The sequence below is a fragment of the Astatotilapia calliptera genome, chromosome 23 (assembly GCF_900246225.1).
Source record: "Astatotilapia calliptera chromosome 23, fAstCal1.2, whole genome shotgun sequence".
Lineage (NCBI taxonomy): Eukaryota > Metazoa > Chordata > Actinopteri > Cichliformes > Cichlidae > Astatotilapia > Astatotilapia calliptera.
The window spans coordinates 29,447,718-29,473,438 of NC_039323.1; the positions used below are offsets into that span (position 1 = coordinate 29,447,718).

The following is a 25,721-nucleotide window of genomic DNA, read 5'->3' on the forward strand; positions in this document are numbered from 1 at the left end:
ATCTATCTGGAGGTAATTTTTTCTTACTTAATTTAGAGGGTTTTTTTTCCCCTTCTTAAACTACCAGAATATTTATCACATCAAATTTAAGCGAAGTGTCAAAAAAGGGAACTAGTAAAAGAACAGGCTGATTAGTTAGCATTGCATCAGCCATTTACCAGAAAAAAAATGCAGCAACAGTTGTCCGCTGTTAGTGACTGTGTGAAGGAAAGTTTACAGTCTGACAGACTACGAAGGAGCTTTAAAATTAGTCTCTGGTTAGCAGCTTTGGTATAAAAATATAGCAGAGTAATAATAAATCATAATAAAATCCTTCCTAGAATAGGATTGAGTCTTGAAGAAAAGCGGTGCAGATGCAGTTACAAATCTGTTTTTTATTGAGAAAGCGGCACAAGCTTGTCTTAAAAAAAAGGGAATAAGAGAAAGAACACTTCCAACAATTCACAAAAAAACAAAAAACAAAATAACTGTCATCACTGTTGGGCTTTAGGGGGAGAATTTTGGTGGGTCCATCTCGTCTACTTTCAGAATCTTCCGGAGCGTTCTCGATCCCTCGACCTCCGCCTCTCGCGGTCCCGCCGTCGATCCCTGGAGCGGGAACGTCGTTCCCGGGAGCGCGAGCGTGAGCGGTGTCTGGTAAAGAAGAGAGCAAAAGATATTTATTTTCAAATTTAAAAGCCATACACAAAAGCAGTTGTCTTGCTCTCGGGCTTTACAGGACCTTTTCCTGCGGCGGCCGTACAGCTCCCTCCTCAGTTCCCTTGATATTGGTTTCAGATGCATGAAGTTGCAGAAGCCACCTCGGGTGCACTCTCTGTAAGTAAGCAAGTGTGTGAAGTTTGATTTCTATTGCACCTTTCTACATAAACATCACAAAGTGCTTCAAACAAAACACCAGAATATAAATTATCAAGTTCCAGTCACAGATCTCTCAGAAGGAGAGTGTTCCAGAAGCCCAAAACTGTCTCCTTTAGTTTTCGTAAAGCAGATGAGTTCCCAAGACACTCAGCCAGCAGGCTCTGATCACATGAACTCAGGGATCTAAAAGTTTGCTCATGTAAGCTGATGTTTGCCTATGAAAAGCTCTAGAAGTCAAACCCAGAATCTTAAAATGGACCCTGGATTCATCAGGGAGCTGGATCAGCAACTGTGTGATGTGAGAGTACGCCATTCTAGAGTTTCTGCATAAACAAGTGAACGATAAAGCCAGATGTGATGTAATAAATGCATGAATAACAGTCACCGGTTTAGAGTGTGAAACAATGTGACTTAGCTTGGCAGTATGTAACACAGGAAAACAGGATGTGAAGGGTTAACGTTGCTGGCCTTGCATTTTGTAGATCTGTGCCACGAGGAAAAGTTGGCTCATAGTCGCACATTCTGAGGAGCCCTGCCAACCCACCAAGCAGAACACCTAATCTTTATCTGCCTCCAGAGTTGAGGGAGAGCAAACAACCCCGTTGATCCAATGGAAAAAAAAAAAAAAAAATCACAGAGGGACTTGTAAAGGAAAAGATCGCAAAGACCCTATCACTGACCAAGGACAGAGTGTAACTACATGTGCACGCTTCTCCTTTGCTCTGTGCCATCATCGTGTCAGCTGATGCTGTCCTTTTAGTTAAATGTGATTGTTTTACACTCAGGGAGACAGGCCCATTACAGTTGCTTCGAGTGCTGCATCCTGAGGCTAGCATCCTTGATTGGTAGACAAGCATTGGCTCCAGGGTGAACAGTGAGGCTCTGTCATCTATCCATCAGCGGCAGGATGACACTGTCTACATTATCTTGTAGACTGTCTAAGTAAATGGCCTGGCCTGTATTTGTATATGCGCCTTCAAAATAAAACAAGACGCACACCAGCTAAGAAGTTGCAACACGCGTTTGCGTACATAAGATTTTCTGGAGGAGGACAGATTTGTTTAGAACTCTTAAAGAAGTCAAAGAAGCAGGCTCCTTTAAGCAATTACTTTGGTGTTCCTCCACCTCCAAAGAAATGTCAGGAGTCCAAAGCGCAAAAGGAGTGCGTATTCTTGGAAAAGTGGTTGCAGGAGGTGAGCTGGCTTCAAACAAATGATGAACGCACAGCGATGTGGTGCAGAATATGCCGTGAAAATCCCACTCTAGTGGACAACTTCTTATCTAGTGCGCGTTTTTAATTTTGACAGCGCACCTGCAGACCACTTATGTGCACCCCTGTATATAACCTTTCAAGCATTAAAGAGGCCGATAGTGCCAGCATTAACAGCAAACTAATGTGACACTGTGAGCATACGATGTTACACATAGTACAAAGTGACAAAATTCTCTTAAATGCACATGCAGTATTTGTTTTAAGAAAGTTTAACCTCTACTCCTTTTTTTACTCACTACAGCCCCGCCCCTCCAGTTCTGCCAGAGGTTTCTTCCTGTTAAAAGGGAGTTTTCCCTCCCACGTTCACCAAATGCTTACTCATAGAGGTTGTCCAATTGTAGAGGTTTTCTTGTATTATCATAGGGTTTTTATCTTACAATATGAAGCATCTTGGGGCAACTGTTGTTGTGGTTTGGCTCTAGATAAAAAACTTTTTTTTCCCTTCCTATAGTCCAGCGGTCCCCAACCCCGGGGCCTCGGACCGGTACCGGTCCGTGAGTCGTTTGGTGCCGGGCCGCGAGAGTTGAGGCTCAGGTGTGAAATGTTCAGGGTTTTTATCGGTTTTGAGCGTTATTTTGTTATCGTTTACTTGGTTTTCCTGGGTCTTTTCACATGTGTTATGAATACATTTTCTTTCTTTCGGTACCGGTACTAATTTTATTTTGTTGTAAAGGCCAGTCCGTGAAAATATTGTTGGGCATAAACCGGTCCGTGGCGCTAAAAAGGTTGGAGACCGCTGCTATAGTCTATTAGTCAGCTGGTTAATTAAATACAGTAAAATGCTTTCATTAAACACTAACACGTTTTCTCACAATACTCACCCCATTTCATACTGACGGCAGCAGGCTTCCCTGAAGTCAGTGACTGGGGAGAGTTCTGCGTGGATGGGCTGGCCATTGAACCAGCGGTTGTTAAGGTCCATAACGGCTTTCTCTGCATCCTCCTCGTGACGAAACTACACCCAAAAGACACACACATACTTAGGAAATTACTGGTTTAAGCTCATCATAACAATTCAACCCCGTTTAAATAAACCAAGATCCTAAAACAGACCTTAACATAGACATTGCCGACGAGGTGGTCGCCTAAGTTATCACAGACGTTCATCTCCTCCACTTCTCCATACTTCTCCTCCATCTCTGTGAACACCTCCTGTGTTGGATATTGGGGGGGGGGCACAATCGAAACCTGTCAAACCAGTTCTATTCTTATATTGCACCTCTTATAACCAGGAAAACCTACCACACAAACTAACCAAAGTACAAAGCGGCGGTAATGTAAAAACTGTGTAGTAAATAATATGTAGTAGTAAGTAATGCTATTATTGTGGAGTCATGCTGAGTGGCTTTTAATCAGTGAGTAATAAGTTATATAACAACTAAGAAGGATTATTAACCTTTACAAACAATCATCTCTACAACACATATTATAAAAACTGTTTTTAAATCTCATATTCAAAACCTATGAACATGATAAACTCACAATCAGTTTTTATTGGGTTATTAGTTAGCCAAATACCAGCCCCTCTAAACCAATAAAAGATCCTTGCTTCATGAATACACTGTCAATAACACCTTGCCCCAGTTGCTCTTTTTGGCTGAAATATGCAGATAACACATTCATGACGTCCAACAGTGCCACACGTGGGACACAAAGGAGAAACAAAAGTTCACTCACCTCAAAGAACTCATCGTAGTGCTCCTGCATTTCCACATCGCTGACGGCACCTAAAAAACGCCCAAAAAGGGACAGTCATGTCAAAGCTAGACAGACACTGGTGGTTAAAAACTCAGACCATGTTAAGCAACATCAAATCTTGCTAAACCCTGTTAATAATATAAAGTAAAGATTCTGAAGGAGATGCTACACAAACTGTCTTTAACAAGAAAACCCTTTAGTCTTCTCCAGGTTGGTGGATTTACTTTAAAATGACTTTTCTTGCAGTGTTTTGCCACCTTTACAGAACTGTTCACTGAGTACACAGGGATCCTAACATTAAATATGCATTTTAATGACAAACCCCTGACTAAGTCGGGGGCATCACTAGTAGAAGCCAGCTTCAGTAATGCAGAAGCAATCACTGTGCACTCAGTATGAAAACATTAAGTGTAGAAAACCCAGAAACAGTACTTTAATTATAGCTTTTTGGTTTAATCACATCTTGAAAATGAAGGAAGTGAAAGAAAAGCTGCTCTTTGCACATCAGTGCATGACACTGACTGGGCTAATTGGAGTTTAGGCCTGGAAAACATGCAAAACAGCATGAGGCCCAAAAACTCTGTGTGTGTGTGTGTGTACAGAGGACACAATTCTATACTTGACCAAATTTGATGTGGGGAGGTGTGGTATAATGAATTAAGTGCAGTCAGTGCTGGAGGGTCCTGCGGATGAAGGGAGAACTTACAGTGTAAGCATCAGCAGACTGGGCAGTTTTCAAGGTTATGAAGGTAAATGTTCAAGAGGGAAATGGTCTGAAATACAAAACGTAAACTGCTGTGATATAAATCCAACCGAATACAGAGCTGGGGAGGAAAACAATGTTATTAGATAATTTCTGTTGTGAAATTGCTCCTGCTGATCATGTGATGGTTACACCCGTTTGCACAATCTCAAAAAAATAGACCACTCCGCTGTTTTTCCCCTTAATATAGCAGATCTGTGGTACAAGAAGGCAAGACTGCACAATCACGCTGTATAATGTAGCTTTTGAATATTTTAGCTCATCATGAAAAGGCTGTAATATTAATAAAGGTCTAAAAGAACACTGCTTGACTCAAAGTTTAATTTTGGAGGTAACAGATCATCAATCACACCTGTTTAGTCTCTTAAAGTGTTTCTGAGTTGATTCATTAGATGAAAACTCTGCTTAAAGATTCATTCATTCATTAAAGATTCACCTCAAAATAATGGATAATCTGAACTTGTTCTTTAAAACATTTATAGCCTCACTTGGATTTTTCTTTGAAGTGGATCTATTATTAAAATTAAATTTTATTTATATAGCCCCCAATCATTACAACAGATTGCTTCAAAGTGCTTTATATTGTAAGGTGAAGACCCTACAATAAAAAAAACAGAAAATAACCCCAACAATCATACGACCCCCTATGAGCAAGCACTTTGGCGACAGTGGGAAGGAAAAACTCCCTTTTAACAGGAAGAAACCTCCGGCAGAACCAGGCTCAGGGAGGGGCGGCAATCTGCTGCAACCGGTTGGGGATGAGCGAGTGAAGACGGGACAAAGACACGCTGTGGAAGAGAGCCAGAGATTAATAATAACTAATAATTAAATGCAGAGGTGTATAAACACATAGGGAGTGAAAAAAGAAGAAGAAGAAATACTCAATGCATCATGGGAATCCCCCAGCAGCCTAGACCTATTGCAGTATAACTCAGGAAGGATTCAGGGTCACCTGATCCAGCCCTAACCAAATGACTTATCAAAAAGGAAAGTAGAGATACTGTCTGTCACACGATTCCAAACTGGAAGCTGAAGGCTCTGCCTCCCATTCTACTTCTAAATCCACCACAAGTAGAGCTGGGCGATATGAGATTTTTTCATATCACGATATGTTTTTTTTCATTTCAGGCGATAACGATATCTATCACGATATAAGCCAAATAACTATATTTGTAAGATTTAAATGTGCTGTTGCTCACAAGTAAAATGTGAAATAATCAGCAGCTTGTTTTTATTTAAATATTTATTTCCCATAATAAGTTCAACAGGGTAGATGTACTTAAGGAACATGAGACTTTTTCAGATAAATAAAGGCAAATATTGCAAACTACACAAAAGGCAGCCGCTAAAGCGTTTAAGTTTCAAAACAGAACAAACGAAACAGACTAAATTGTCAATTCCACTTAGAAACAAAATATTAATTCTAAAAAGAAATCTTAGTTTGTTTTACAGAAGAACAGACAAAACTGACTAACTTTTGTCAATATCAAATAAACTGAGAACTAAAAGGAAATTCTCAATCTCTCCTTGTTGTATAGCTTAGCTTTTCAAACTGTTTTAACAGTTACTTTAGTCTGACAAAAGCCGAATGACGAATTAGCGCTTCCAGTCAGAGACTGAGGCTACGTCCACACGTACACGGGTATTTTTGAAAACGGAGATTTTCCGTTTTCGTTTTAAAAAATAATCCCGTCCACACATAAAGGCAGAAATGAAGGAAAACGCTGCTATGAACATGCCAAAGCAGCAGGTGGCGCTAGATTCCTAACCGTGCAGAAATGTTGGCCAATCAGAAGTCTAGAAGCCTCGGTGGGAAAAAGTAAACAAAGCTGGGGCATAGAAGCAGAACCGAGTCGTATGTGTGGACGGACAGTAACTGTGTGTATATGTAAGCATTTAAACACTGCAGAGAGTAGAATTAACAGTATTGTAGAAATTCATTTCACCGAAACAATAACGTGGCGCACAGTGTGACGCATGCACCAGTTTATTGTATTTCCAGACTTGCTTTCGGCACAATTTACAGTGCACGCTACTCTGTTTTTTGTCAGACTTAAAATAGCCGAAGTACCTTCACACTACGGAACTTCTATGGCTCTTCCGTTCGACAATCTCTCCGGCGTTGGAACCATCATCTGTTTTCTCTTCGGTCACGCTCGGTTGATTTTTCTAGTCGGCACACTCTCCACTTCCTCCATTACGCGCTGGCTCCATTACCCGCTGGCTGCTTCCCACACAAACACACGTGTGGCTTGGCACTTGTGCTGTACGTAACAAGTCACGCGACGTGACGCTGCGGCTGTGATTGGTTCGGCTCTGCGCTACTTAATTTAGATTGGCTGACCTTTTTTTTTTATTTTTATTTTTTTTAAGAGGACAAGAGCGGCGAGGTCTATCGCAATAGCTTAATTTCTCTATCGAGTAAAAGTTATATCGCGATACATATCGTTATCGTTCTATCGCCCAGCTCTAACCACAAGTACCCATTATGCTCACTTGAAGCTCCAAATTTTTAATTTTTGGTTCCTACTAGGGTAGTTCTGCGTGATTCATGCCTTGGCACAAAAGCCCATTTCACCATCTTTCTACATCTATCTGATTTGGCTCCTGTTGCCCTCTCTTTAAGCAAACTGTTCTGATCAGCTTCCTCTCATAACGAGAGCAGCAGGTGGGAGGCGTTTCTATACCCATCTCTCTATGACATCATACAGAACCAAGAGTATAAAAAAACTCTCCGAATCTGAGCATTCAGAGTAGTCTGAAGGCACACAGGCACTACTTGTCCATATGCTCACACGTTCACATTATCTGAAACTTTGGACAACATTTAAAAGTACATATATAACAGACTATAAGAAAAAGCATAATAGCTCCACTTCAAGTACTACAAATTTCTATTTGTTTTTTTAATTTATCAAGTACAGAGTAGCTGTGTATTAAAAGACAGTCTATCAACATTAAACCAAATACAGGCCTGTCAAAGCTAGCTGGATGTGTAGTTTGAACACAGAGCCCAAAGACAAATAGACAAGCTAATTCTCAATCCACAGGCAGCCTATGACTCCATTACCAACCTACCTGCATGAGAGGGTCTGCTTCAGCTCTGCCAGACTGGGCTCGACATATTTACTGATCTCATTTCTTCCATAATCAGCACAGTTTGTAAGCACTGTTTGCTTTAGTGTCACTGGTCAGACGGTTGTTTACTGCATTCTGAGTTACGTGAAAGCAGAGGCATCAGAAGCAGGTGTTCATGCTTTTTTGTTTGTTTGTATTAGGCGAGTGGTTCCCAAACTTTTTCTGCAGGGCCTCCATCAGTAGATAAAAACATTTTTCAAGGCCACCCCTCACATGCAATCTTATACACACTTTTTTCTCACAAACTCCAAACAGCTTTTTAGTGATCAATACAGAAATACAATTTAAGCATGTGAACCTAAAGAAAAATAACAAATAAGAAGCAACAAGTACTCAGGAAGCACAAACCTCCACCAAGGCAGCAATTTAAAAACTGCCTACGTAATTTAAAAAGTTTGAACTTGTTTTGACTGAACAACAAAGTGCAGACTTTTGTTATTCTCCCTGTTGAAACCCATTTTAATATACTGCACATTATTTTGAGTATAACCATGTTTATTTATTTTTTAATGTGGAATAATTTACTCGACTATATTTTTATGGTTTTCCATTAGGTGGTAGTGCCTGTTAGGAGGTACTTTTTTTTTTTTTTAAGTGGCAGACGTTGTTGTGTTTGAGATGGCTGATGACAGAATCCGTAGGGAGCAAGAGCTGGGCGATAGAACGATAACGATATGTATCGCGATATAACTTTTACTCGATAGAGAAATTAAGCTATCGCGATAGACCTCGTCGCTCTTGTCCTCTTTAAAAAAAAAAAAAAAAAAAAAAAAAAAAAGGTCAGCCGATCCAAATTCAGTAGCGCAGAGCTGAACCAATCACAGCCGCAGCGTCACGTCGCGTGACTTGCTACTTACTGCACAAGTGCCAAGCCGCACGTGTGTTTGTTTGGGAAGCAGCCAGCGCATAATGGAGGAAATGAGTGTGCCGACTAGAAAAATCAACCGAGCGTGACCGAAGAGAAAACCGATGATGGTTCCAATGCCGGAGAGATTGTCGAACGGAAGAGCCATAGAAATTCCGTAGTTTGAAGGTATTTCGGCTATTTCAAGTCTGACAAAAAACAGAGTAGCGTGCACTGTAAATTGTGCCGAAAGCAAGTCTGGAAATACAATAAACTGGTGCATGCGTCACACTGTGCGCCGCGTTATTGTTTCGGTGAAATGAATTTCTACAATACTGTTACTGTTAATTCTACTCTCTGCAGTGTTTAAATGCTTACATATACACACAGTTACTGTCCCTCCACACATACGACTCGGTTCTGCTTCTATGCCCCAGCTTTGTTTACTTTTTCCCACCGAGGCTTCTAGACTTCTGATTGGCCAACATTTCTGCACGGTTAGGAATCTAGCGCCACCTGCTGCTTTGGCATGTTCATAGCAGCGTTTTCCTTCATTTCTGCCTTTATGTGTGGACGGGATTATTTTTTAAAACGAAAAGGGAAAATCTCCGTTTTCAAAAATACCCGTGTACGTGTGGACGTAGCCTCAGTCTCTGACTGGAAGCGCTAATTCGTCATTCGGCTTTTGTCAGACTAAAGTAACTGTTAAAACTGTTTGAAAAGCTAAGCTATACAACAAGGAGAGATTGAGAATTTCCTTTTAGTTCTCAGTTTATTTGATATTGACAAAAGTTAGTCAGTTTTGTCTGTTCTTCTGTAAAACAAACTAAGATTTATTTTTAGAATTAATATTTTGTTTCTAAGTGGAATTGACAATTTAGTCTGTTTCATTTGTTCTATTTTGAAACTTAAACGCTTTAGCGGCTGCCTTTTGTGTAGTTTGCAATATTTGCCTTTATTTATCTGAAAAAGTCTCATGTTCCTTAAGTACATCTACCCTGTTGAACTTATTATGGGAAATAAATATTTAAATAAAAACAAGCTGCTGATTATTTCACATTTTACTTGTGAGCAACGGCACATTTAAATCTTACAAATATAGTTATTTGGCTTATATCGTGATAGATATCGTTATCGCCTGAAATGAAAAAAACATATCGTGATATGAAAAAATCTCATATCGCCCAGCTCTATAGGGAGCTCGAGGTTTGCTTTGTGTCACGTGCAAACAACGTCATGGGAGTTTCGAGCCGCGTTACTAAAACGATGTCGATGTCTATGTCTATGTTAAGGTGGTCCTCAGTTTTAATGTAAAACAGCTGAAACCAAGTTCAGCAGGTGCTAGTGGAAAAGAGGCATAGCATTATACGACACAGTGGTCCATTTTCATTACACACTGTGGTGAAGCAGAGACTGAGATATGCCTCAGTATATTTTGTGGTCTTTTTGGCAGTTGTACTGTCCACGCTTTGCTTCAGAGACCCATGTGTCATTTTATTCAGCACTGCTGGACCATTACTCTCATAACTGTGCCTTCCTAGTTTGGGAACCACAGGGTTAGATATTACACATCAACTGTGTTGGGGTTCGTGGGAGATAATGGGGTCCGAACAAGTTCTCCAGTGAAGAAGGCTGAAGCAGTCCCTTGGATGTGCTTTTATATTGGACCAGTGCTTTTAGGAAACAGAGCAAGAAAACGTTGCTGATGAAAGTTTCACTTACAGCGAGAAGCGTCGGCTGTCTGCGCACTGTTCTGAGGATTGCGGTAGATGTTCTGAATCAAGATGGTCTGTGGAGAAAACAAGAAAAAGTGCATCTGGTGAGCCAGGAGTGTCAGGTTTTCAACCTTTTCTGGTAACAAAGACTTCAGTTTGAGCCTGTCAGTAATATCATGCTTTAGCACATTTAAAAGAAAAAGAAATGTGATAAGTGTGACATATTAGGGTCAATGTAAAACTACACTGGAATGTAGGCTGGCCGTGTGTTTGCGGCAAGTTTGCCATGTCTTCCCCACTCTCTACATTTTAGCCCACACTCACAGTAACCTCAGTTAACCTACCTCACGCAACTTCACATACTTCACATAACATAAAGCACCAACTTTTTCCCAATTTCAAAACACAGGTTACTGAATACCACACACACAAAAAAAAAAACAAATGAAAAAAAAAAAACCCCACACTGAAAATGATCAACAAGAAGTCAGTGACACATTAAGGCAAAGACAAACAAAGCACATGAGTTTGGAATAACATGAACAGGACAATGACCAGAACACTTTTCTCACATTTACACCCACCCACAGAATGAAAATCACTAGAACCAGGACAAGTTCTCTTGTAAAAGAGATCAAATATACTCACGCATGGGATACATTTAACAGGAAAATTCACAGACACTTTTTAGGGTAACAGACTCATTGCTTTATGCATGCAGACCAATTGTGCTTATGAGCGTAGCCACTTCTAAAGGCTCATTTTGAGCCAAGAAAAACCCTCACTTTTTACACACACCATGCAAACCTAACATAACTTTAAAACCACAAAGACTTTGAGCGCATATGAGCAATTTTATGCTCTTGTGTCTAAATCCTTCAGGGCCACGGCATGCAACTCATTAAGTCAAGAGGGCAAACTGCAGGTCTTAATGTTCAATTCCGATTTTTTGATCAAATCCGTTTTTTTTGTCTGCTATTCACACTACAAATAAAATGCGACAGCAAACGCGCTCTAGTGTGAACACTCAAAGCGGCCTACATGCGCAAAAGAAGACGTCACACACAACACGCTCTGTTTAGACCCAGACCAAACAGTGTTGTTCGACTGATGGCCCTTAATATAAACACTTGTTTCAGACTTTACGTTTCCCAGTTTTGCTTTAAGTTATAAAGTTATTTTGTTATTTACATATGGCCTGATAATTATCCTTATTGCTGTTTTAGAGAGGAGCAGTGCTTCAAAGTATAGTTGTCTGTCAGAATCTGCAGATTATACAGTACAAATAAAATGTTCACGTTTCTCCAACGTTGTCTTCCCAGCAGTTTCACTGGATGGCCAGGAAGCGTTCACGATGTCTTCTCGGGCACTGATAATTGGTGTCTGTCTTGTGTCAGTGACGTAAAAGACGGATTTAATGCGACATGACCATTCAAACAGCAGTCGCTTTCTAAAACATCAGATATGTATCGGATTCAGTACTACATACAAAAGTGACCCAGATCGGATTTGAAAATATCGGATTTGTGCTGTTAACACTGTCACACCATGATCGGATATGGGTCGCATAGGGTCAAAAAAGTCAGATTTGATGCGCTTTCGCCTGCAGTGTGAACATAGCCTAAGTGGGTCAGGAGGTACACTGGGTTATCAGTGTACTGCAGGGCTGAGGGTTCGTGGTCGACCTCATGCAATAAAGTCATCAATTTAAAAAGGTACTTTGCTGGGATACCCACCTGGCTGAAGGTTGGTTTGTTGTGCAATCTCGAACAGCGGTCTCCATGTCTGCAAGCTCCAATTTTAAAGTAGAAGGAACAATTGACCCTGAAAAAAGAAGAAAAATCATTATCACACATATTTAGAATCTGACCTTGGGTGTTGCTAAGGTGTACGAATGTTGACATATTAACAGAACTAATGAAAAAGCAGAATGCAACTACCCTGTTTGTTCTGAACCATCAGTGATGGGTCTTAAACCGTTTATAGACAAAACCTAATACGGAGCGTAGAGATATAACCTTTATAAGCAATAGACAATAACTGTTTTATTACAGATTAGAGCTGGGCGATAGAACGATAACGATATGTATCGCGATATAACTTTTACTCGATAGAGAAATTAAGCTATCGCGATAGACCTCGCCGCTCTTGTCCTTTTTTTTTTTTTTTTTTAAAAGGTCAGCCAATCCAAATTAAGTAGCGCAGAGCCGAACCAATCACAGCCGCAGCGTCACGTCGCGTGACTTGTTACGTACAGCACAAGTGCCAAGCCGCACGTGTGTTTGTTTGGGAAGCAGCCAGCGGGTAATGGAGGAAATGAGTGTGCCGACTAGAAAAATCAACCGAGCGTGACCGAAGAGAAAACAGATGATGGTTCCAATGCCGGAGAGATTGTCGAACGGAAGAGCCATAGAAGTTCCGTAGTGTGAAGGTATTTCGGCTATTTCAAGTCTGACAAAAAACAGAGTAGCGTGCACTGTAAATTGTGCCGAAAGCAAGTCTGGAAATACAATAAACTGGTGCATGCGTCACACTGTGCGCCACGTTATTGTTTCGGTGAAATGAATTTCTACAATACTGTTACTGTTAATTCTACTCTCTGCAGTGTTTAAATGCTTACATATACACACAGTTACTGTCCCTCCACACTTACGACTCGGTTCTGCTTCTATGCCCCAGCTTTGTTTACTTTTTCCCACCGAGGCTTCTAGACTTCTGATTGGCCAACATTTCTGCACGGTTAGGAATCTAGCGCCACCTGCTGCTTTGGCATGTTCCTAGCAGCGTTTTTCTTCATTTCTGCCTTTATGTGTGGACGGGATTATTTTTTTAAAACGAAAACGGAAAATCTCCGTTTTCAAAAATACCCGTGTACGTGTGGACGTAGCCTCAGTCTCTGACTGGAAGCGCTAATTCGTCATTCGGCTTTTGTCAGACTAAAGTAACTGTTAAAACTGTTTGAAAAGCTCAGCTATACAACAAGGAGAGATTGAGAATTTCCTTTTAGTTCTCAGTTTATTTGATATTGACAAAAGTTAGTCAGTTTTGTCTGTTCTTCTGTAAAACAAACTAAGATTTATTTTTAGAATTAATATTTTGTTTCTAAGTGGAATTGACAATTTAGTCTGTTTTGTTTGTTCTATTTTGAAACTTAAACGCTTTAGCGGCTGCCTTTTGTGTAGTTTGCAATATTTGCCTTTATTTATCTGAAAAAGTCTCATGTTCCTTAAGTACATCTACCCTGTTGAACTTATTATGGGAAATAAATATTTAAATAAAAACAAGCTGCTGATTATTTCACATTTTACTTGTGAGCAACGGCACATTTAAATCTTACAAATATAGTTATTTGGCTTATATCGTGATAGATATCGTTATCGCCTGAAATGAAAAAAACATATCGTGATATGAAAAAATCTCATATCGCCCAGCTCTATTACAGATGCAACATACAATAACAGTAGCTGCACTACAGTAACACAACCACACCCATAACACTGCACAGAAACAGCACAATGCTGCACACTCCGACTGGTAAGATAACGAATGAAATGACTGTGATAAATACAAAGGTTTGGTTGAAGGTTTGTTAACATCTGAGGCTGGTTTTAAAGACCATAAAGCCAACAAAGTTAGAAAATGAGACTAACTACGCTTCACAACCCGATAACTTGTTGTAGATGCTCTAGTCCTGCAGGTGCTGTCGCTGCCAGACCAGGCCTGACGTCTGGCTAAGTCCACAAAACACAGACGCTTCCTTGCAAAACAGAAAGACCAGATTTACATAGCCTGTCTAAAATGGGAGGGAGGGGTGCATTACAGAATGAAATCCAAAAGTATCAGGGCCATGACCGTCAGGTCCTTGGGAGTCATAGTTATACAAGAAGTTGGAACTTCATCCACTCCCAGAGGAAGTCAGGGCAAAACCCAGTCAGGAAACGAAAGTCTGTGTCTGCTTCATTTAGGACATGTGAAATGTCAGAGTAGTGCAGACACCAGGTGCAGAGGTGTTATGCGTTTTACATTTAATACATACTCGAAAAGATGTGGGAAGAAAAAAAAGGTACCAAAAAACTTCCAAAACATATATTTTGCATTTCTTTTAACTATTAAAAGCATTTTAATCAACTCATAGCTCTCTGTGAAATTGGTTGATTGTATACAAATGATAATCTTAATATAATGATGCAATATGGACTAAACTTACTATATAAACTGCTTAGGTTACCAGGGTTATCAACAACTATAATGAATTTGGGAATTATACTTTATGACCCATAAATCTGTTGAAATTATATATATATTATGTGTAGCAGCTTATGTCAAAACCAGCATCTACAATATGTGTACATTGTTGTTTGTAAATACAGTTTTCTAAACAATTTTCAGTTGTTGTTTTTTAATTATTTGGGACAAGTCACGCATTCCTGTAAATAAGAGATCATCAAACAGCAACACTAATAGTACCTGTAACGGATTACTTTGTCTTATACAATGAATGTGTAAGAAGAACAATAAATACATGTTACTCATTTGTTTGGTGTATAGGAACAACTTTTTTTCACCATCATTACCACCAAGTCACGTCTTTTTCATATAAGACTGAAGCAATGAAGCACTGCGGGGCTCACTACTAGTACTGAAAGACATCAGTCGCATAGTAGACCGTGTGAACATTACAGCTACGGCTGGCCTACTTACTGATCTTTCATTAACGCGATACTTGATCAAAGTTTGTCCGGGAATTAAATTACATTGATTCTAGCCTCTTAATACGCACAGTACAAATGGATGTACGTTTCTGGCTCTGCTTGGGTATCTCAACCACTGTTGTGTTTCACCCGTACGAAACCAAAGATCCTACTTGTGGAAATCATCACATCAGTACATAAACGTATAGCTAACTTAAAGCTACTTTTAAGACTTCAGCAGGCACATAGTGGAAGATGCTTTCTGCTGCACTCCACCGGTGGGGCGGAACAATACAAGCCAGACAGGTACTCTGCTAATCAGCTTCTTAACTGAGCGGGCCACGCGTTAGCGGTTTCTTCTTCTTTTTGAAAATTTCTTTAACATACACTTAACATACACTCCAGTTGTGCACGCACAAACTGGAAACATTTAAAACAACTGAATGTTTTGGCGCAAACTAACAGCACGCAAAGGCTGCAAGTTAGCCAGGGCATGAGTTTCATTCAAAGCGTTAGCTTAACGTTAGCTTCCTCCTGCTAAGGTTAGCTTGACTGGGACATGCAGCTGAGCTGTGGGTACAAAATAAGCCCCACCGCCGGCAAAATAGAACCACTGCAAGCACACTTTACATAAAAGCGATATCTTATACGAATTTAAGAACGAATAATATTTAAAACTGACTGAAAACTGTTCAAAACTTACTTGTCTTTCTCTGTACCGAAAATGGATGCCAGGTACTCCGCCATTTTCGGGTCGTCGGAAACGTCCTCGTTACGTCATTACGTAAAGAGTGGGCGCTTGCGTATGGTTTTCATCCTGTACTTAGCCGTACCGCCGGCTGACAGCGCTGTTGTTTCAGAAATTAGTTCCCTCCTCGGGTGAACAGCGCTGTGCCATTTTTTTAATTTTCTCGAATAGCATGAAAATTCCCCTTTGATTAAGTAGTTTTACGTTATTCCCCACCAAAATGAGGACTAGTTTCCAGATATAGAATTGGAAAAAATTAAGCAAATTTATTTCCAGTTGGGACGCAGCATTACAAAGTAGGCTATTAGAATTATACTTTTACTTATAAAACAGCCAGATTATTTTTTTTAAGTGGATAGCTACTTTTCCACATGCTGGTGGCCAAAGCTGAGAGATATGGGCAAAAGAAAAAAAGCTCAGTGTACTTTTAAGTATAGGTGAAGCTCCCAACCACAGTATATTTCTATTCAAAAGATAAAAAAGCAACCCTGACATCTTTGGGGTGATTTATATCTTCAGAAACCTCCCAGAGGACTCCATTAAAACCCAACTGAAGGTGATTGACTGACAGATAAGGGGTCCACGGGTTGATGGTCTTACCAAAACAGCAACCACACACACATGTCAACAGAGTGGGCATTAAAGCCTAACAGGCCACAAAGTCCCCATCTCCTCTTCAGAGCAATGTACACCCTCCGCTCAAACCACAGTGCTCTGCACAAGGTCGCACAAGTTTGCAGGAGAGGCAGACGGCAACTTAAAAGGAAAGGAGAGGGGAAAGGAAGTCAGCTTAAAGAAGGTAAACCACACAATCTACCCAGAAGTGATGATGAAGGTGCACAGGTTCACAGAGCGAAACAAGACTCTGAAATGAAAAGTGTGCGCGAGAGAGGGCTCATGTGGGAACCCCCTGTTTTTGAGATATTTCACTGAATTTGACTTGCAAGATTTGCAGAAGCAAGACCACCCACTGGTGTACACACCCCAGCTTCAATCACACAGAGGGTGGGAGAGAGACAGAGATAAGGGGAAAGGAGTGAGCAGAAAGAGGAAGGAGCAAGTTTCATATCAGTGTTTCTCTTTTGGGTTTATCACATAATAATGCGCTTGGAGGAACATTACTGCCTTGGGCTGGCTGTTACTGGACAATGACGGGAGCTTTTCTCAGCATCATGAGGGCTAATCGATGCTGGACCATCCTCCATGTGTCCATCTTGGTTGGGCTGCTCCTCACCTTAAATGCTCAGAGTAAGTTGATGTTTTTGTACAGATCGTGTTGTGCCGTCTCAGTATTTGTGGAATATTTGCTTTCTTCTCTTCTCAGGCAGTCAGGCTGAGAAGTAAAGTGTTTGCGATCGTACTGGAAATGATCTGATAAAAGCTGTTGGCCTGATATTTTTAAAGGTTGTGACCCGGAAAGTGCCACATCCACATATGATGTAACTTTTGAGTGAAAAGTGGCTGCCAGTCGTGCAGCTTTAAAAAAAGATCAGAGGCAGAATTCAGTTAGATCTCAAAATCTCAAACTCAAACTATCAGTGGTATCAGATATCGAAGGCAGATTCTGCCATAAATGGCACAGCCTGCCTTTAAACATCTGCAGAGCTTTCTGTTTCAGATGCTAAAACTTTTGCTTCTGTTCTCCCAGAGCAGCAGGGTTTCTTACGTGTGGGAGCTTGATGGAAATAATTTGCACAGGAGGAAAAGATCATATATATTAAAAAGAAATTCTCAGAGCTCAATTAATCGCCTACTTTATGTTCCTTGTGCTTTTTTATGTGTGTGATGGTTTGGATCAGGGGAGATACTACCTCCGTGTAATTTCCTATTTTTAATTTCTCATGGGAAACGTAAGATGCACGTGACTTTATTCACAGCCAGTATAGTGACATACGCAAATGAGCGCACTCCTTTAATATAACTAAAATATTAAAAGTGAAGTGTCAGGTATTTAATCTTGTGTGTGCCGTCATTAAAAAGAAACACAGTTGAAAATTAGGAAGCAAAAAGTATCACATCAGTGAATCAGACATAATAGAGCTGCTGTAATTTTTAGTTATGAATAAGGTTAAAAAGACTGTGTGGACTGGGAGAGGCTGTGTTTGTGGGTCTGTGTCAAAAGGAATTGACCACACAAGTAAGAAATGAAACTGTGCAACTTCCTAGAGAGGACACAAGATGTACAGCAGTGGTTTTAATGGAGTAGGAAGAGCAATGTTGTCCAAAACCAAAGGTCAACAATGGTCTAGACAAACAGAAAGACACACAACAAAAAGACTGGAGTGGGCGAGACATGAAGTGACAAATAAACTGCTCATAAAACACAAAATAGCTTCGCCCAACGCTGATAAAAAGAATGCTGATGAATGGCTTCAAAATCTTTAGTTAAATGAAATCAAAATATTTCTGTGGCTCAGATTAAATCTGTTGTGTTTTACGTGGATCTGGTCAGGCCCGCTACAGACACCGCACAGTGTGAGGCGTCAGAATGGGCAGATATCAGGCTTCGTAAGAATAAAGGGTGTGGTGTAGATAATTAAATACATTTGTTTACGTGGCAGTATTTCTTATAAAAATACTAAGAGACTCCTGTTCACAAGAATATTGCTCAGAGAGGGATTTTCCCTCATGACAATGATCACAAACATACTGTAGTAAATACACAAGAGGAGAAACAATGATAACACAGACATGGTCACCTGTTGCGATGATGCAATACTCGTCTGGGCCCAATGAAGCCTCACATCCCTGTAAAATTTCTGTTTCAAAAAATGTTTAAAAAGTATCAATGGTCTTAATCACATATTTAAAAAAATTGACAATCTAAATATCCCCTCACAGTAATGCTTATTAAAACACCTTTTTCTACAGATTACTTGCTATAGTCACTCTGGTCTACTACAAGGTGTCTTTAAATGTGGTCTAAAGGTGATACAGTTGTCAGTGCTAATATTAATAGTAATCATGAAGGTGGGACCTAAATATTTGTCTGCCATAATGCTGGACTCTGCCTAAACACACGCCTGCTAAAAGATTTTTTTATGGTGAATGTTAAACGACAGAAACACTGTGGGACAGCAGCAGCTAAAAGTAATGTTTTTATAAATTGCAATTACAGGTTTATATGGACTTCACTTAAAGCATAACTATTATTATCAAATTCTTGTCTCGGTAAAAATGTCTAATAATTAATTCAAAAAAATTCACAGGCATTCTTAAACTGCTCTGAAGCTTCTGGGTTCAAATTCTCCCTCTTAACATAATATTCTTTGGTAAAACTTGAAAAGCAAAATCATCTCTTAAAGGTTTTCTACAGGACAGTTATGATAGGTGCTGTCCTGAAAACTCAGAAGTTTAAACTTCCAGTTTTTCTGTCATATGATAAACAGCTCCGGGACACATGCTGGTGGATCTTGTAGTGAGACTGTGAGCTCAGTATTTAAGAGCAGTGGAATATCTGACAGTAAAAGGTATACATTAAATTAATACACGTGGCTTTAGGTTTCCCTTTGTGTTAGGACGGGTTCACTCACAGTTTGCTGAACTGCTGGAGTTCATGCAAATTACTTTTCCACTCATTATCAAATAAATGTCACTGAGTGATTTTTCTTTTTAATCTTTTTTTTTTTCATTCTTACTGTTTGTCATACCTCATGTTTACTTCTTTGATCTTATTGTTGCAATATGATGGATATGTTTATATATTTATTAGTCTTCAATTAAACAGTCTTTATATAAATGTATTGTCTAAACACCTTTGATCAGTCTCTTGTGTAATATATTGCTTTATGTTCTCAATTAAATTAAAATTAACATCAAACATTTCTTAATTTCTAATTGTTCTTCTTTATGTGTTTGGTATAATTTCTCTTCTGCAGGTGACTCTGACTGTTCTACAGAAATTAGAGTACGTCGCAACACAGTTTATAATGCATCAGCTGGACAACAACTTTGGATTAATTGCCCAGTATTTTTTTGCAATGATTCACCAACAACAGTCACCTGGTATAAAGTTGAGGAAGCTATTGTCCCCGTCAATGTCAGCGGTGACAGTCACATTAAAACAGATTTGAAACCTTTAAACAAATCAGTATGGATCTTCTATTTGATCTTCCAGAACATTCTCAGACATGACTCTGGTCAGTATCAGTGTCAAGGTGGAGGGAGTATGGGTCATGCCATCACTGTCAATGTCTATGGTGAGTGTGGATTTTTCACCAATTATAATTCTCTAAGAAACCTTCACTCACACTGAACAGTGGACTTTTTCTGAATCTCATGATATTTTTGTGTTGTTCAGACCTCAGACAGCTTCTCTGTTGTTTTTTTTTTTTTTTACAGATCATGCTGAAATTACCACTATTACACAGAATAATCTCACAGGTAAGAAAGGTTTTATATAATGTGTGTTGTTGTAGCTTTATTGAATCCAAACTGACTGAAACCTGTTTTTCTTGCAGTCAGCACGACTGCTCCTGACAATACAGAAACCTTGTTGCCGTACGTGTACTCTGCTGCTGGGATCGCCACATTCGTCATCATAGTCATAATCATATCTGTCATATCAATGCGAGGCTGTAAAGGTGAGCTGTTCTCTCGCCTTTTCAAAATAAAACATCACCAGATGTACTGAATACTAAACATGTAAACTGTCCATCCTGCAGGGAAGCCAAAGAAAGACAGTCAAGCTGAAAATCAGGTAAGATATAAAATATTTCAAGCTTATCACATTTTTTCCATCAATAATTTTAACTCGAACATTTTTGGATGTTTCCAGTACATGCAGATCCCCATGGTGGAGCGACCTCTTCCTCAACCCAGCTTGGAGCCCTCACAGAGAGGAAGCCCCTATGCTGCACCATCTCGGAGATCTACCAAGAGGAAAACTCCACCAAGGCAGCCCAATGAGTTTAGATTATCAAGAGATAATGAGCAGGCTTATGGGCCGAGTCATGTGGGCAGAGAGAGACAGAGGAACACCGTGGAGGAGGAGAGCGGCTCTGTTGTGTATGCTGCTCTTAACCACGAGCTGCCTCAGCGGGTTAATCGGCCACGGATGGAGGTGGAAGAGACCTCAGAGTACGCAGCCATCCGTTTGGCATAAAGACTAAGAACTGCTTGACTAAATCACACTAGAGGACAACTGATGAATATCTGAAGCTGGTGTAACTCCACCAGAGGAGACCTGAAGGACAGTTAGAAGGGAATGCAGAGACTCGAAGTAAAGAGTGTGGATACCAAAAACACAACTCATCACTTCTGTAAAAACTGCTCTTTGATCTTTGAGTTATACCGCATAGACCATCACACCTTGTTTACCTGAGATCCTGAAGACTTGTTAATAATTTAAATAGCAGAATCAGCACCCTCACATTTTGGTCAATATTTAAAAGCCTACAAGCTTTCATAAGTGTTTTTACTCTCGCTGATTATGCCTCTGCTCAGTTTGGGATTTAGCAGAGTTATGCTGAGATTCTTCACCAGATGTCATGTCACTTACAATGGGTACACTAACAAGAGCTGTGTTAGAGCATGTTTGATATATATGGGCACAATGTCTCAGCACAGACAATACCACCCAGTGTACCTAGCAAATTACACCTACAACGTCAATCAACCATAAAATACAACCTGTGCCAAGCAAACTGCAAAGAGTATGGTCTGAGCACACACATCACATTGTGTTTAGATTTAAAGCTGTTAGGGATTCTAACACCAAAGCTGTTGCCTCAAATGGTGCTTAATAGAAGCATTTTGTGTCATGTGGCATCATAAGCAGTCATCTCCAGGGCTGAAAAATGACAGAGGTGCCAAAAACTGCAGTTCCTCAAATGTCCACTTGAGGTTGACTACAAAAGTCAATCCTTGTAGTTAAAATGATCCAAGTTTACACCAGGAATAACATAGCAGCATGTCAAAAAGTAAAGGCTTGAAAATAATACCAAACTAGCTGGTAATATCAGTCAGCATTACTTATTTCTGTAGGTTACTCCTGTGCAGAGATGGGCAGTAACGCGTTACTTGTTATTTGTAACGCGTTACTGTAATCGATTACTTTTTTCAGGTACTTTTTGGCAATAGTAATCCCTTACTTTACGTAAGGGATTACTATTGCAAAAACGGTAATTAGATCACCGTTACTTTCCCGTAGGAACGCTGCGTTACTGCGTTACTAAAACCGTGATTTTTTTGCGAGAATGTCTCATGACAGTGACGTAAGCGAGTGCAACATTCGTGAAAACAGCTGTGTGCAGATCAACAATGGATAATATATTGAGTGCAGGAGAGAGTATGAGCGTGCAGCGTTTAAAGCGTGGAAGTACTGACCTTATTTTGAGTTTGATTCCATAAAAAGTGACAAAAATATTAGTGTCCGTTGTGTGTGGGAACAAAACTTCTTTTTACAGCGAAACCCCCCCCCCCCCCCAAACTTCTAAGCAAGCACCGAGTGCGCTACGACATAATGGGAAACTCACAGAGAAACTCCTGCTATACAGGTGAAAATATAGCAACAGGACCGCAAGTCTTTGATTTTATTTATTTTCTGCCGTGTTTTACTTGCATCTATTTGAAGGAGTGAGTGTAAACAAAAATATATTTTATTTTATGTGCTGGAATGTGTAGAAAATAGGTTTAAATGTTAAACAAATTTCTTCCAGTCAGAGAATGTTGCATATAATTAAAATTTTGCTTGATGCATAAAGTTAAAAGGTTAAAACTAATAAACCAAGTTTTTAAAAAGAGACTTTTCCATTTGATTACATTTTGTATGATGGATTATGCAGAAAAAGTAGAATTGGACTGAAAGATCTATTGCTTTCCATACTTTATCACCTATTCAGGTTGTAAATCGTGTTTTTTAAAAGTAACTAAGTAACTAAGTAATTAATTACTTTTGAAAATAAGTAATCAGTAAAGTAACGGGATTACTTTTTTGGGGAAGTAATCCGTAATTAGTTACTGATTACATTTTTCAAGTAACTTGACCAACACTGCTCCTGTGTGCTGCAGCTCCAGTGCTGTGTCAGAATGATGTAAAACAACAGCACTGTTCCTGTTAGCATGTCAGTTCATTAGCAGGAATGTGCACATTGTAGTGAATTTTAGTTCAATTCTATATACACGATCATCCTGCCATTATTCCTCATTAGTTTACCAAATATTTATTAACATGCTACTAAAATTAGGTTCCCACTGTTTTTGTGTTACAGTAAAAATTGTTGAAAATATATCTGCGCTGGGATATTAATGCATCATTTTAAAATACTAAAAATGTAGATTTGTGACCAGATCTGTAAAGATGTACAACTTCTGCAGGGATGTGGGTTAAGAGCCATATACAGGTATAGCAAACTCAGGGAGAGAGAGATGATCATTGTTCTGAGGATTATTGTCACTGTATTTGTGTGCATGACACATGAGTAAACTGTCCTCTAAGACAGAGGTGTCACAGAAGCTGTAGTCAGGTTAAGTCGTAGTACAAAACAAATTTTTGGAGATTTTTATGATTGTGTGTATTGATTTGAATGTTTGTTTGTTTTTTGTCATGCACTCACTGTGATGTTCTTCTGTTGCACATCCATGACTTGAATTAACTCTTGAGAAACTTACCTATGATAACAGTAATGGTTATCTGTCTGTATCATATCAGCTATCCACTGACTTTCTGACTACATGAATGACTAATGAGCTATTGTACTTATTGTGATTCTTTTGGGAATAGAAATGTAATATTAATCATTTTGTGCAAGTAAAAACTATAATATTTTCTCCATATCTGTTAGATTTAAAAAAAAGATTATAATGATTCATTCTCATCCTGTTTTTCCTGTAAAGAAATGAATTTAAAAAATCTACGCTTTTGTTTTAATCTGATTAATACCCAAAGTTTCAAGTGGTATATATAGACTGAGTGTTTCTGCCTTCAAACCATAAACTCTGGTACTCTGGTAACTCTGGTATGCATCCGAAGACACTCCTAATCAGAAGCAGGAAGTAAAGTCAACCACATATCATGCACTGTCACATGCAGAGCACATACAGTTTTTACACAAGTTCACAGCTGGTTCCTTAAATGTTTGCCATGAAACATTACTCTGTTAGGTTAGCTGGATTACACAGATGGATTACGTGGCAGAAACACACACGGACGCAGAATAGTTTGTGATGCAAGTTTTTATATACACGAGTAAGGGGGAATATTTACAAGGGAAAGGGCTATATACAGTGATAAATAAAAATGTGCCAGCAGGAAAACACCGAGGCGATGAGATGGAGCCGAAGCATACAGGTAGGTAGCAGACGCACCGGAGCTACCTGACAACAGGGAACAAAACAGGGTTTATGGCATACCGTTGATAGCCGAACGTTAAACACAAGTGGACGGAGAGAGTTGGAGAGCTTACTTGACCACCCCAAACCACAGCCGCTGCGGTGATCGCCGCCTGATGGTACGTAGCACTCCGTCGCGGATCCAGAATAGCCAACACAAAATCCTAGGTAGGCGGGCAGGCGATGGAACAGGCTAAGACAAAGAAAAGTAGGCGAAACGTGGATCCTTTAAAACATACAGCTCCACAGCGTAAAATCAACAGATGCAGCCTGTGCTAACTCGTTACCACTTGTGACAGCGATAATACTCCGACACCAGACGTCCGTGACTCTGCTCCCTAAAAGCGCTCACTGATGACGTCCGATGCGTCGCAGGTGTGTTGGAATGCCATCAAGCCCCGCCTCGCCTACCTATAACCAAAAGGAAAACAAAACCCAAACAACAACAGTACACCTACCCACCACCTCCTAACAGTATCCCCCCCTCAAGGAACGCCATCCGGCGGTCCTCCAGGCTTGTCAGGATGCCTCCTGTAAAAATCCACAATAAGCGCTGGGTTCACAATGAAGGCCCTCGAGACCCAGGAGCGCTCCTCCGGGCCATACCCCTCCCAGTCCACCAGAAACTGGAAACCTCGGCCACGACGGCGCACATCCAGCAGCCGCCGGACTGAATAGACAGGACCCCCGTCCACCACCCGGGCGGGCGGAGGAGGTTCCACGGGTGGGCACAGCGGGCTGTGAGAGACTGGCTGCAGTTGAGAAACATGGAACGTAGGATGAATCCTCATAGAAGCCGGTAATTGCAGCCTCACAGAAACAGGATTGATGATGCGTTGGATGGTGAAAGGACCCAGGAACCGAGGGGCAAGCTTCCTGGCCACGCACTTCAAAGGAACATTCGCAGAGGACAGCCAAACCTGTTGGCCCACGGTGTATTGAGGCGCAGGCGTTCTCCTCCGATCAGCAGCCCGGCGAGTCTGAGACACGGTCCGGAGCAGCGCCGCCTTGGTCCGGCGCCAAATCCTCCGACTGCGACGTAGATGATCCCGCACGGCCGGAACCGCAATCTCCGCCTCCTGAGAAGGAAACAACGGCGGCTGATATCCCAGACAGACCTCAAACGGAGAAAACCCCGTAGCTGCCGAGGTGAGCGAGTTATAAGCATACTCAATCCAAGCAAGCGGGGTCAGAGGAGGCCACACAGCGCAAGGCGGACTCCAGCTGCTGATTGGCCCTTTCAGTCTGTCCATTAGACTGTGGGTGATAGCCCGAGGAAAGGCTCACCCCCACTCCTAACGCGGTACAAAAAGCCTTCCACACCCGAGAAACAAACTGAGGCCCCCGGTCCGACACAATGTCCAAAGGAAGTCCATGTAACCGAAAAACATGATCCACGAGCACGCGAGCAGTCTCCAGGGCAGAAGGAAGTTTAGACAGAGGGACAAAATGCGCCGCCTTGGAGAACCTGTCTACAATGGTGAGGATCACCGAGTGACCAGCGGAACGCGGCAACCCGGTAACAAAGTCAACTGCAATATGCGACCAAGGTCGACCAGGGACAGGCAGGGGATGCAGCAACCCGGGAGGGGCCAGGTGACGGCTCTTATTGCGCGCACAAGTGTCACAGGCCAGCACATACTCGCGGGCATCCCTCGCCAA

General features: G+C 40.7%; 3 protein-coding genes across 4 annotated transcripts; 1 reads left to right on the forward strand and 2 right to left on the reverse strand.

Moving 5' to 3' along the window:
* Positions 1-354: 354 nt before the first annotated feature.
* LOC113015687 (splicing factor U2AF 35 kDa subunit) lies at positions 355-15,788 on the reverse strand. The gene is made up of 8 exons (XM_026157807.1): positions 15,684-15,788; positions 12,026-12,113; positions 10,297-10,363; positions 3,809-3,858; positions 3,185-3,283; positions 2,953-3,086; positions 722-814; positions 355-633 (listed from the first exon to the last, which is right to left on the reverse strand). The coding sequence occupies exons 1-8, from the start codon at positions 15,725-15,727 to the stop codon at positions 525-527; spliced, it is 684 nt and encodes a 227-aa protein (XP_026013592.1). The 5' UTR covers positions 15,728-15,788; the 3' UTR covers positions 355-524.
* A 919-nt stretch (positions 15,789-16,707) lies between these two features.
* LOC113016855 (B- and T-lymphocyte attenuator-like) lies at positions 16,708-21,730 on the forward strand. The gene is made up of 6 exons (XM_026160011.1): positions 16,708-16,976; positions 19,607-19,927; positions 20,070-20,111; positions 20,189-20,311; positions 20,393-20,427; positions 20,506-21,730. Exons 1-6 carry the CDS (start codon positions 16,877-16,879, stop codon positions 20,830-20,832), a joined length of 948 nt encoding a protein of 315 aa, XP_026015796.1. The 5' UTR covers positions 16,708-16,876; the 3' UTR covers positions 20,833-21,730.
* Positions 21,731-23,850: 2,120 nt separating this feature from the next.
* Positions 23,851-25,721, reverse strand: LOC113016856 (uncharacterized). Of its 2 annotated transcripts, XM_026160014.1 has the most exons (3): positions 24,347-25,721; positions 24,134-24,252; positions 23,851-24,044 (listed from the first exon to the last, which is right to left on the reverse strand). In XM_026160014.1, exon 1 carries the CDS (start codon positions 25,310-25,312, stop codon positions 24,545-24,547), a length of 768 nt encoding a protein of 255 aa, XP_026015799.1. In that variant the 5' UTR covers positions 25,313-25,721; the 3' UTR covers positions 23,851-24,044; positions 24,134-24,252; positions 24,347-24,544. The 2 variants fall into 2 exon arrangements, with proteins under 2 accessions (XP_026015799.1, XP_026015798.1); XM_026160013.1 differs by having other exon boundaries at positions 23,851-24,252.